We start from the raw sequence: 12,959 nt of genomic DNA, 5'->3' as shown, positions 1-12,959 counted from the left end.
ACAAGTTTGATGGCTATATACTGTGGCTCAACAGGCTCTGTATTTTGAAAATGCTTCTTTTGCATCTTACAGGGAAGTCTGATTTTACATCAGACTCTCCTGACTTGATGTATTGCTGCAGCAATCTCCAACACAGAATCTAGTTGAATGGCACTAAGGCTAATGGATTGAGATTCTTTCATTGGGAAACAGAGCTGCTGCTGTGGGCTCAAAGAAAAAAAAATCTGGTTATTGTTGAATAACAGCATAACTTACATGTCACAGTGAAATTAGATTAATCCAACATCAGGACCATCACCGAGTGAATGTAAAAAACCCCCAAAGGCTTGTCAAACAACAGAGAAAATGAGACACAAAGCAGAAATGCATTGATGAAAATGTCTAAAGGAATAAATCTATGCCACAAAGTTGGAGCGTCTCTAACACAGTCTGACAATTGTTTTTAATTGTTTTTCCAGAAAATGTACATAAGATTTAAAAAAAAACAAAAAAAACCCAAAAAACAAAAAACAACAACAACAACAACAAAAAAAACAATAAAAACCAACCAAAACCAAACCAACACCAGCTTTTGAAAGTATTAAAAAAAAATATTATTTGCAGCTTTTGGAAAAAATACCATGTTTTCAATAAAAAAAAAGGGAACAGATTTATCTCAGGAAAATAAGCACTTCTCACATTTTACCACAATCTCTGCTTTTCCACAGAAAAGCACCTGATTCCACTTCCACAAAACCTTGGACTAAGTCTGGGTCCTGTCCCCAGTCTCCAGCTGCAGCTCCTGTTGGGATCAGCAGCAGTGCTGTGGGCTGGGGGGAAGCCTGGGTCCAGGTTTTTGTGGAGGTGGGGCTGCTGTACCTGGGGTGGCTGCACAAGGCTGGAAGAGGTGCTAGAGCCAAAACCAAGCTCCCTTTGAAACCATAGCACCTTCAGACTGTTGAGGCACACCAGTATCTGCTGCAAACAGAGAGGCACTTACAGACACCTGAGGACTTGGTGTTAAGCACAGACTACTGGGAATCCTTTCTGCTCACCCTGCAGGAGAGGAAAGCTGAAGAAACAGAGTGAGCTGCAATCACAGGGGTGTAGACAGTAGGCAGCTGCTGCAGTGCCAAGTTGCTCTTGATATTACCTGTGTTACTGGCAAACCTCAGTGTGCTGCTCTTGTTGCTGCTGCTGCTTCTCTCAGTGTGGAGGATAGGAGCTGCAAGCCAAAAATCAACAAAATCCCTGGGTTTGCTCCTTCTGTGCAGTGACAGCTGTGGGATGGCAAAGCCGTGCTCTGCCCACACAGCTGCAGAGGTTTGAGGCAGCACTGTGTGCAAAGGATTGCATAAAGGCAAGTTGGCTTTTACACAGTAATGTGCACAGGTAGTTTCATCTGCAAAACTTCTGCTGCTGCCATCTGCCTCTGCCAAGATAGCTTTGTGTCATGAAAGCAGCAGAATGAATCAGATCACTGAAAATCTCTTGTGGTCTATTTTCAAGAATATATGGCAGAGGGGCTTGCAATAAACTCAGGGGCTTGAATCAGAATTCTGTTCTGCCTGAGACAGTATAAAACAAAAAAAATTCTTTATCCATCAAGACAAAAATTTCCTCTCCCAAACAGAAACATGAAGCCACAAAGAGCCCAGGGAGGTCAGAATGTAAATGTAGTTAAGGAAACTGCAGAAGTGTCACCTTTCCCAGAGGAACACACCAGAAAAAAAGGCTGTCCCACACCTCTTTTTCCCCGTACCTTGTGCTTTTTTTGGGGTAGTGGGGTGGTGTCACTGAGGTGCTGTGATGGCTCATGCAGAGGCAGGAAGAGGGGGCAGAATTCTGGAGGAATAATAAGGGAGTCTTTTCCCTCTTTACTGCAGGACTTTACCACCATTTTTAGAGCAAACTTCAGTTCTGGTCACTGAGGAGAGCAGACCTTATTCCTGACAAGACACTGCCACGAGTCAGGCTGGAATTCAAGGTGCAGGCAAAATCTCCACCTCTGGGACTGGCCCCCAGCCCTGCCGACTCAGATGTTCCTGTGGTTTGTGCCATCCTGTTCAGCATCTGTTGCACAATCAGAACGTAGAAATAGTGCTTCGAACATGAGGCACCAACCAAGATCTCCCATCTTGATTCTAGCACCAGATACAATGATGTGCATTGCCACCTATCTCCCAAAATCTGCTGTGTGTGCTGTGGAGCCACAGGCTGGCAGGACAGCATCACCAGTTATCTCCTGTATCTGCTGGGTCTGTAACCACCACACTGCAGCTGCAGCTGAACAGGGGCCTTTCTGCCCCATTTTTAGGTCTCCCACATCACAGAGAGGGAGAGTGAAGTGCTAAAGGGAGGCTCTGGGCACTTGCTGTTAGTTTTGAAAATTGCTCTTGTCTGGTTCAAACCCCTTTAACTTTCCTTTAATGTGTGCTTCCTCTGTATGCCCAGTGTGTGTGTCTCCAGTCTGATATTTTATAATCTGGCAGCTAATGCCAGTTTTTGTTCCATTAATTTGCACACATATTAATCAAATTACATTTCATACAGATTCCAGTTTGAGTTCTACAGCATCTGATAGCTAGTGAAAAATCATGGTTTTTGTTTCCCAGATTATTTATACTTTCCTGAAAGAAGGTTTTCTGAAGTTACTAATTGTTATTCAGAATGCTCCAATAACAATTTTGTTCCCACAAAAGTGAAAGGAAACTGCCTCTGACTTCAAAAGCACCTGAAATCAGTTCTTGAAAACGTGGTTCTGTATAAATGCTGAAATTACTCAGTTGGGAACCATGTTCTCAGGAAACATATCCAGTTAGCAATGAGGTCCATGCACAGGTAGACCTGAGCTGGTGCTGTTCTAAGAGCACCAGGGGTACACCAGGAGGGTGAGAGGGTTTAAGCCACCCTGGATCACATCCTTCAAGTCCCCACACAAACCCCATTAGTCCAGCTCAGCCTGAAGCACAGAATTTCCCCCATCTCCCACAGGCTCACTAAGGCTTCCAGAAGCCAGTGACAAACTCCTGCTGGTTTCAAAAATGCACATTTGCTTTCAGTACCAATCCTGCCTTCTGAAAATGTGTATTGGTTTGGGATTTAATAAAATTGGAAGGTTATTAGTACCAGAGACAAACTGGCTGCAGTTATTCAGATTAAAATTTCCACTTCACTTGAACAAATATCAGCCTGTCAGATCACTGCAGAGTGTGAAGACGTGAGATAGCAAGTCAAAGGGAAATGTTTCTTTCATTTTGTGATTCCCACAGTCCATCCACATTGCTTTCTGTTTGAAAGAGAATTCAGATGGCATGACACCATGTTGTGAAATCAATTAATGAAAGAGAAGTGCATGCATTCTATTCAAGCTGCTAGACCATGTACAGCCCCTATTTGAAAGTGTTTCATTCATATTGGCACTTCAGTAGCATTGCAGTGAGTAAAACCTTCTTTTATGATGGCTGGCAATCTTAAAGAGAGTTTCTCCACCAGTTTCCAGTGTCAGCTAGGATGCAAGTTTCCAGAGTCTTACTGGTCAAGAAAAGGATAGAGTTTGCACAGCCTTCACTAAGGAATTGCAAGCAGCTATTGCTCATACTGAGATCATTGCTGGACAAAAGAAAAACAGGATTTGCAGAGGATCAGAGCAGCAAGCTCTTAAGACTTCAGTATTTGAAATGTTAGCAACTCAGGCTAAGAGCTGCGACTTCATCACAAAAGCTGTTTTGAAGTCCATTCTATAACCCTGCACTGCTTTTAGCTGGCTGCCAGCCTGAAATGGAGCAAATGCTGCCATGCACAAGCCACTTAGTCTTTGCTATAGCAGCAGCTTCTCAGTCTGGGAGAGAAGCAAAATTATGAGAACAGAGCAGAAAGTAGAAGAAAAAAGAAAAAGGTATCAAAGCAGTAAAAATTATATACCACACTAGGGTTTTTCTGGATTTTATTTTTATAGTTTTCTTTGTATACCACTTCTTCCCATCTGTATGGACAAAAGACAAAAGATGAACAGAGATGGCCTCATTGGTGTGACAAGAAGGGTAGGTTCTGAATCTTTATTAATCATCAGAAGCAGAAGACAAGAAGATAAGAAAGTTCTGAGTTCTTCATTTCCAAGTCAGCTCTGCAAAGTCATCCCTTGATCCTTGATAAACCACTGCAAATACAAACAAACAGAAAACAACTTTCAGTGTAGGTATGTACAGGCAACAGCTACCAGATCAGCAAATATTCCAGGAACAGAGAGGAAAAAGTACTGTAACACATATGTCCCCTTAGAAGAAAAATACAAGTAAAATGATTTCACAGTATGGAAATTAAGGAATTAAAGCAGGAGGATGGGAGTGAGAATCTCTAAGAAGCTGCACAGGGGTTGAAACATGGTATGCACAGGAAAGTTGTCTGTTTAGTTGAGAACCAGGGAGAAAAAACAGGGCTTTAAAAAGCATTTTGCATTTATCCTGGCCTATGTCTCCCCTTCTTCAATTACCCCTCCAGCCTCCCAGTACTGGGAACTCCCATGTTCCCAGCAGCAAGATCAGTGTGACTGCTGGGGCTTAGGGTTTGCCCTGAGCTGCCTCAGCAAGCCCGGATAAGATATCCCATAAGGAACAGCTTGTCCTGTGTCTCAGGCAGATTTCAGCTACAAGGTACTTGAATGCTAGAAAGCCTAGAGTCTAGGCCATCAGCTCTTACTGTGATTTCTGCTCAACTTGCAAAGTACCTTCTTGGCCAGCAGAGAGAAGATATAGAGAAAGCGGCATGGAGGTTCCACAGACACTTTATTTCTTCCACAAAAGGATCCAGTCCAAATCCATAAGGTACTGAGGGGGCTTTTTTCTTTTTCTAACACTAAGGGTGGGGAATGAATATAGGCACAGGGGTTTTTGCCAAGGGTTAAAGGGAGGGAACAACAGGGTTTTTCAGGGGGGATAATAACATGTGAACTAAAGATGACTTTGCGACTAGAGTAAATCTGGCCTATGACTTGAGTGAAGCAGCAGAATGCTGCTCGGTTTTCTGTTTCGTCTGCTATTGTGTGATAGGATGGTCTTTTTTTTGCCTTGTGGGTGCTCAGCTATGCCTGCCTCTCCAAGCAGAACTGGTCTGGTTTTGAGGAAGTTTTGTATTGGACTCAGGAGAATTTTTGCTGGTGTTTGTGGAAGTAGTGCAGTGCCTGGGTATGGTTTTATGTTTTACCCTGGGAACCATCTTGGACCAGGTGGCAGAGATACACAGGCCTATCCCCATCTCCAGGTAATTAATTAGAGAGGTCCAGAAATTTGGTGTGTTTCTGGGTCTTTCACCAGCATTGGTGTTTTTTCAGTGAGCTTGGCTTGGGTTGAATTTGCAAAGGGGCTGAGAATTGGGGGATTAGTTTCTGATGCTGTGCAATTTAGAAAGCTGATGATGTAGAGAGCTTTGCAGAGTCTGTCAAGAGGAGATACAATTTCTGTGTCTCTCCACTGCTGGTTGAGGACTCTTTTTAGGGTTTGATGGGTTCTCTCTACCATGGATTGTCCTGTGGGGTTTGCAGCTATGCCTTTAATGTGTCAAATTCCTCATTCGCTGAGAAGCTTTTTTAGTTTATGAGATTTGTAGGCAGGCCCATTTTTGGTCTTGATCTTTTTTGGGACTCTTAGAGTAGCGAATGCAAGAGGAAAATGCTTAATAGTGTGAGGGGCATGAGCTGATGCCAACATTGCTCCAGAAAATGTGCCAACTGACTCGTGCACGTATTTTGACTTCCCAAAGGACAGGAAATGGGTCACATCAGTCTGCCTCAGCTGGCAGCTGTTTAGACCTCTGGGATTGACCCCTGTACCCATAGAGGGTATCTGGTAATTCTGGCAATTTGGACATGCTGCAACAATGGCTTTTGCCTGATCTTTCGGGAGCTTGAATATCCTAATGAGGGCAGGTACATTTTGATGAAAAAATGCATGTGACAGCTTTGCCTGAGAAAAGATGTCAGGGACATTTGCAGTTTCCACAGACATGGCCACTGCATCTGCTTTCCTGTTCCCATCTGTGACAAAAGTGGGAAGGTCAGTGTGTGACCTCATATGCATAATATGGTAAGGCTGTTTTCTGTGGGAAGTCAAGTGTGTCAATGCAGAAATCAATTGGTGTAGTTTTGGATTGGAAACCTCCTTGAGGAGTGCGTGTTCTGCTCTCATGGCTATACCAGCCACAGGAGCTGAATCTGTGGCCAAGTTAAAGGGTTTGTCTTTGAATTTCTCAAAGGCTCTAACAATGGCTGCTCACTTGGCAATTTGTGGAAATCCCTCCACTATTTGGGGATGGGATGGTAGATGATTGCATCTGGGAATGAGCTCTAAACAGGGGAGAGAATGTGAGCCACATACCAGTGGCATATGGTGGGAGAGTTTTTGAATCCTTGAGGGAGGAAAAGCCAGTGGGATGATTTTCCAGGGAGGCCCTGTCAGGGTTTCTGCTCCTTCCACAGATCAGCAGCTGCTCCATCACACTAGTGAGACCCATGAAGCCAAGAGATACTGCAGTGCTACAGGTGACAAGTCTATATGACCTTCTTGGGACAGACTTTCTTCCATTTATAACAGCCTGTCCAAGACCACCACACTTTCAGAATATTTTGGTTTCCATCTCTTGCCTCCTCTGCACTTTCAGAATATTTTGGTTTCCATCTCTTGCCTCCTCTGCCAAACAGAACTGTATCTAACACTGCAAGAAGGGGTGTTTAGGAGCCACAGAGATCTACTGCAGATGTCAGAAAAGAGCAGTTCATGTCAGAAAAGAAAAGACATACCAGGAATGCAAAGAGAAAAAGGACAGATGTGTGGGGTGGCCAAATGCCAGATCTACTCTCTGATAATGCTCTGATTCCCTGGGACTAAGCTTACTGGAGCATCTGCTAATTAATTCTGCAGATTGAATGTAATTGGCACAGTTACTGGAAACTGTTGTTATAGAACAGGAGGGTGTTGTTGTACATAAACTTAATCACAGGAGCCCATACAAGGTGAAAGAAAAGTCTTCCTTTATTGAATATTCAGAGTTGCCAGGCATTCTTCATCATGAGGATAAAATATGCATCTGTATCGATTGAAGCGCTCACTCCAGCATAGTAGTTCATGAACTCGTCTGTTGTGACCTGAGACAGAGGAATTAAAAATAGGAAAATGAACCTTTGGTTTTATTTAATGCTGTAAGTCAAACCCACATGTTGAGAAGAACTCTTAATGAAACCGAACATCTGCTATTTCACGTTGTTGCTAATAGAAAGGAATCCAACAAGAGGAATTAAGACACTTAAAATTTACTTAATTCCACTTTGCTAGAAACAAGAGCTCTTGTCCTCCATAAGACTTGGATGGAGATGAAATGTAAAGTTTAACTAACCTTACCAGAAAATGAAGTTAAAATCACAGTTGCCTAAGAAGACAAAAATTTTAATGTACATTTTTCCAGGGATTCTATAATCTGGTTCTTTACGTAATTATTAATAAAGTGAATGGTGTTTCCGATGCAATTCAGAGAGAGATGGGTACTTTATATCCACCCATTGCTCTAAACAAGTCTCCTTTAATGAAGGTTTGAGGTTTAAAAATGACCATTAAAAAATAAATAATCAAATTAGCAAAGAGAAAAACTGTATATGTCTCTTGTGATGCCTTAACTCTTGAATTGTGTAGATCATTCTTTGAATAAACATCACAAAACAAAACAAAAAAAAAATGTTTAGAAGACATTTAGCTATGACAGAGTGTCCAAAGGAGGGCAGTGAGGATGGTGAAGGGTCAGGAGGAGAAGCTGTGTGAGGAGTGGCTGAGGTCGTTTTGTCTGTTCAGCCTGGAGGAGACTGAGGGGAACCCTCACTGCAGCTACAGCTGCCTCATGAGGGGCAGAGGAGGGGCAGACACTGATCTCTGCTCTCTGCTGACAGGGACAGGATGCGAGGGAATGGCCTGAAGCTGAGTGAGGGGAGGTTTAGGTTGGGTATCAGGCAAAAGTGTTTTCACCTGCAGGGTGTTTGGCACTGAATCTCCCCAGGGCAGCAGTCACAGCACCAGCCTGACAAGGTTCCAGAAGCCTTTGGAAAATGCTCTCAGGCACATGGTGTGATTTCTGGGTGTGCTGTGCAGAGTTGGACTCAATGATCCTGATGGGTTCCTTCTAACTCAGCATATTCTGTGATTCCATGTTATCTGCTCTGATTGCATTGTGTGTTTGAGAATTTAGAGATACATGACAATAGGGAGAAGGGACCACTTCAGTCTCTTATACCATCACAAGCCTCACTAAAACTGCCTATTTCAGAAGCACCCAGCAAGACTATGGTGAAGAGGGCTTTTCTAACAAATGCTCAGTCTTGAGGCATTTCTGCTAAAAAACATTTTAGGTATTCAGTATCATTAGTGTCTCCTGATTCAGGAAAGCCACAGACTGTTCTCAGAGAAACAGCAATCAGTTGAGCTAGCCTCAGGGTTGGATGCTTATCAAGAGGTGGATGCTCAGAGTAAGAGGCACTGAACTCATCAAGGATCTGTTTGGGAACTCATTTAATGTGTTCATGTATGACCTCAGCACAAAAAGCAAGAACATTTTGTTTGAAATTTGCTAGATGTCACCGCTGCTGTGGAAGTGGAAGGAGATGGCTGGCTCTAAACTGGTATCTCTGAGGATGACACTGCAGCAGAAGGGATGAAATTCATCTCTACTAAGAGCAAAGTCATGCCCACAGTAGATAAAGCCCATTACCTCTCTACAACTGAGAGCCTGAGTGATGGGAGCAAAGCAAGTGAAGGATTTGGGTGGGGAAGTAGACAGGTAGGAGCTACCAGTGCAATGCAGCCTTGAAAACTCAAGTGCAGCCTGGAGTGTGGAAAGTCTTAAAAACATTCCACAAAGCACTGATAAAAACTTATAGCCTAGTTTGTTATTGTTAATTGCTCAGATTGAGAATATCACCACACGAACCATGGAGATACAGGATTGCTCTGAGCTGGTCAACAGATGTAAGTTCAGACTGTTCAAAGAAGTTTGCAGACAGAACAAGGGGAAAGAGAGTGTTCTTGGCTCAGAGATAGCTGCAAAGCAGATATATAAGAAATCCATTACAAAAAGGCCCCAGGCTTTGCACCTGAACCAGAGCAGGAAGGGCTTCCAGCTCTGTCCCAGCTCATGTCTTTGAGGGTACATGCCTGTGGCAGTAGCCCCAGCCCCATTGTCCCTCCAGCCTTCTCTAGATAGACCTATCTCTATTATGAACTGATTTCCAAGTCAAGTGTCTCAGTAGTTACACTGGAGAAGAATTAACTGTAAAGTATTTAACAAAGCAGGGAACCTGCTTTTGAACTGGATCTCAGTATTTATTCTCCTGAGAAGTGAAAAATCCCCCAATTTATGTGGATCTTAAAAGTAAGCAACTTTGTGGGGTAGTCTGAAGATGTAATTGGTGTAATCTGTGAATTTGATTATTAAGGCTACAGGCCTTAATCCAATCTCACAACCACCCTTGTACCTCCTGCAGAGCCCCTTTGCCTCAAATGTGCAAGCCAGCTGTATCAGGAGTGCTGAGCACACGTTGTGCATCTACTTTGATTTTCCATATAAATGTGATGCAAATGGATGTTTGGTTCTGCAATTACTCCCACGCTTAGTAACCTAAGTCAAATTCTGAGTCAGATGGTGATTTCATGGCCTGCAATTAGATGCTTCACTTACCTTCCCATCTCTGTCATAGAATGAATCAAAATTCTCCAGAAAGGCTCTAAAAACTTGGTCTTCTGTCCACTCTCCGTTTAAGTACTTGGGGTGATGTTGCCCACTATACACCCCACGTAAGTCGTCGACTGTTACGACACCATTTCCAGTCTTGTCTATTTTCTGAAATGCCTTCAGGACAATTTCTTTTCTTGCCTGGGACATGGGAGGCTGTAAAGAAATATTAACAGAATAATTTTATTTTTGCCAACTTCCTGCCCAGTTCCAAATTGAAGTACTTGCTGTTGCTAGCAGCAAAACTTTCCAGGTAGGCGGGAAAATATACTGGTGTTAGTCTACACTGTCCATGAGCTAGAAAGGGCAATGTATCCTCAAAAGAGCAATATGATTAAGACTATTGTGTCTATCCATACAATAACAAATAGACAATAAGAGAAAAAATGCTACCTATTGCACTTTTCTGATATGCCCATTTTAAATATTTCCAACAAGAAATTACTAATTACCCAAAGTACTAATATTTTCTTTCTAAATTGTTTAGGCTTCAGCAGAGCAAAGGTACTTCAGACAAAATCAATCACTGTGGTCAATGAGAAAAGATGTCCCCTGTTATAAAGAGATGCATCATAAAATGGCCAACAAAGAAGGGAGATTGATAGGCTGAACCACACAGGTACCCAGACTGCAGCACAGGAGTTTTGGTATCTAAGTCAAGGCCATAATTAATGGGAAAAAAAAAAATCACAACTATTTCTTTGCAAATATTCTATTCTAAATTTTTCTGTTCTGTTCTGACATATTTTGATCCATTTAATGCAATAACACCATAAATTCCCATACTTACTCTCAACATAAAGATAAATTCATCAAAATCAAGTTTTCCACTTCCATCTTTATCAAACAGCTGGAAAAGCTGTTTTGCTTCTTCCTCTTCAATGACAACAGAGTAAACACGTAGTCCTCTCAAAAATTCTTTAAAATCAAGGGTCCTGGTGTTGTTAACATCAATAATCCTAAATAATCTGTGGAAAACATGAAACATGAGGAAAATGCATAGGAAAACATGGTTTAACACAGTACTGGAGCAGAGAGTCACCTTACAATGAGAAAACATTTTATCCTTCTTCTGTATCCTGAGGTGAAAAAAAAATAAAAGAAAAGAAAATGGGAAAAAAATCCAACAAAGACATCCCCTACACTTGGCAGTAGATTATTTGTTTAGATTGGGTGCATAAATTGTATAAATCTGAAGTTAAACAAGGGAAAGGCTGGTAGTATTCCTGTTCATTATAGCCCTCTGACCTCTGCAAATTGGATATTTAGATGAAGTTCCACATTTAGATGGATCTGTGGTTTATGGGGCCTGGGAGGGTTCTCAGGGTATCATGCAACACCCCTTTTCTAGGGATGGGATGCTTACAAAAAGATTTTAGGTGCTTCCCAAAAACTAGACAGCTTTAGATCATTACTAAAAGTGCACCATACCATAAAGAAAAGGAAGCTTAAAATCTCCAGTGCTGAAATGCTTAAGATAATTTTAGAAGACACTGAGGAGAGATGTATGGTTAATGTTCCCTTCCTTTCTCTGGCAGGAGTTGTTCTAGGTCTCACAGAAGCACTTTCTCATGAGGGATTGACAGTTTTCAATCCTTCAAAGGGTGACCAGGTCAGTCCTATGTCCTAAAGCACTTAAGCCTCAATGCCAGGTTTGTGGGTTGTGTCGTTTGCACTGAAATGAGGAAACTCAAGTTTTGGTCCCTGTTTAGGGTGTGAGTCTCTTAGAGCTAAAACTGTGAGGCTGAATAATAGGTTTGACATCTTGCACACTCACCTTCCAAGCCCTTTGATGCCTGCAGATCCCTTTGTTAAACACTGGAGTCGAATTCTTTCCAAAGGGTCAGATGTTTTCAACAGGCTTGCCTTTGCTTTTGTTATCATCTCTTTGTCGTGCCTTGGTGTTCCTGGCATCTGGAAGACTGATGTGGCATGGATTCACATTCAGACATAGTGCTGAAACTTACCTTAGCATACAAAACATCCCAGATTCCTAGTTTGCAAGCTGCTGGTAGCAACTCTTTCATGAGGGCCCATTTTGACCCTCTATTTCCTTTTCCCTATATCCTTCTATCAGAAAGGGAAATTGCCAATATAGGCCACTGACCATTAAAGAAGGGATCAGTCAACCACTCTGTGATTAATCCAGATGCAGGCAGGAGACTGTGATAAGAATTTTCTGCCTGTAGTGTGAGAACTTGGTGACAACTGGTGGGTGCACTCAGGAGTGTGGCTCCCCCTGTGTCCACAGCATCCTTGCCAAGCCTCTTCCATCTGCCAGATTTGAAGCTATCATTTGACCACAGGAGCACAAAAATTGCCCTGGCTGAACACCTTTCCTTTGATTCACTTTCGTTCCAGCAAGGTTCCAATTCTGAAGGGCAGAGATTTCTCCCATTGCATGTCTGAGCAACAGCAGTCACCTACACATGACACCTACTGCTTTTTAAACACAACTGCAGAACAAATTAATACATTAAACTTTCACAATATTTAGCACCCCAGGATTTCACATGCTGACAGCAAAGGCCTTCCAGCTTCCCACAGAGGAAGATAGTGGAATAAAAATAGGGAAAACCAGCTTGAGACTCTGCAGTGCTGCAACAGCACCACCAAGAGCAGCATACCCAAACTGGCAGAAACCCACTCCCTCTCCTACAGGGATTTTTTCTAGTGCTAAGAAAAGTGGGACTGGATCTGCCCATGCTGATATTTTAGGGCCACAATGAATCCTGGGCACATGCTCAGGGCCAAGACTGCTGTTCCATAGCCTGGCTGATGGGTCTGCAGCAGACCACGAAGACTCCCAAAATATTTTCCAGCTTTTCAAGCACCATGGGATCAGGGCACACAAGAATCTCAGAAGTTACAGCAGAGCTCTAGATTCAGAGGGCCACTGGTGCTCTGCTGATGCAGTGCTGGGATGAGGAGATGAGGCTGAGCAGCCTTGTGTGAGACTGTCAGTGCACATGGCACTTCCAATCCCTGTTCCATCTTAACTACTCTGCTCCTTTTTACAGAGCATTAGCTATGGCTGCTGGTAATGCCACATATGCTGAATTTTATAACCACTTCAGATGACTCCAGCTGGGCTTAGAAAAACAGAAAAATAAAATGTTTTTGTACTCCCCAAATGGTTTCAGTACTAGCTTACTGTAGAAGTCTTGAGATGTAAAATATAGAGCATTTTGGCCTTTGCTTCAGACAGAGCAAGA

The 12,959-nt window shown here is 42.7% G+C and overlaps 1 protein-coding gene across 1 annotated transcript; it reads right to left on the bottom strand.

The window, feature by feature from the left end:
- Window positions 1–6,792: 6,792 nt before the first annotated feature.
- CAPSL (calcyphosine like) lies at window positions 6,793–11,661 on the bottom strand. Its single transcript, XM_079330640.1, has 4 exons — window positions 11,522–11,661; window positions 10,535–10,712; window positions 9,691–9,900; window positions 6,793–7,117 (listed from the first exon to the last, which is right to left on the bottom strand). Exons 1-4 carry the CDS (start codon window positions 11,656–11,658, stop codon window positions 7,016–7,018), a joined length of 627 nt encoding a protein of 208 aa, XP_079186766.1. The 5' UTR covers window positions 11,659–11,661; the 3' UTR covers window positions 6,793–7,015.
- Between the last annotated feature and the right edge of the window lie 1,298 nt (window positions 11,662–12,959).

This window comes from Erithacus rubecula (genome assembly GCF_903797595.1).
Source record: "Erithacus rubecula genome assembly, chromosome: Z".
Lineage (NCBI taxonomy): Eukaryota > Metazoa > Chordata > Aves > Passeriformes > Muscicapidae > Erithacus > Erithacus rubecula.
The sequence above is the reverse complement of the archived record's forward strand: the minus strand, read 5'-3'. Positions and strand labels throughout refer to the sequence as shown.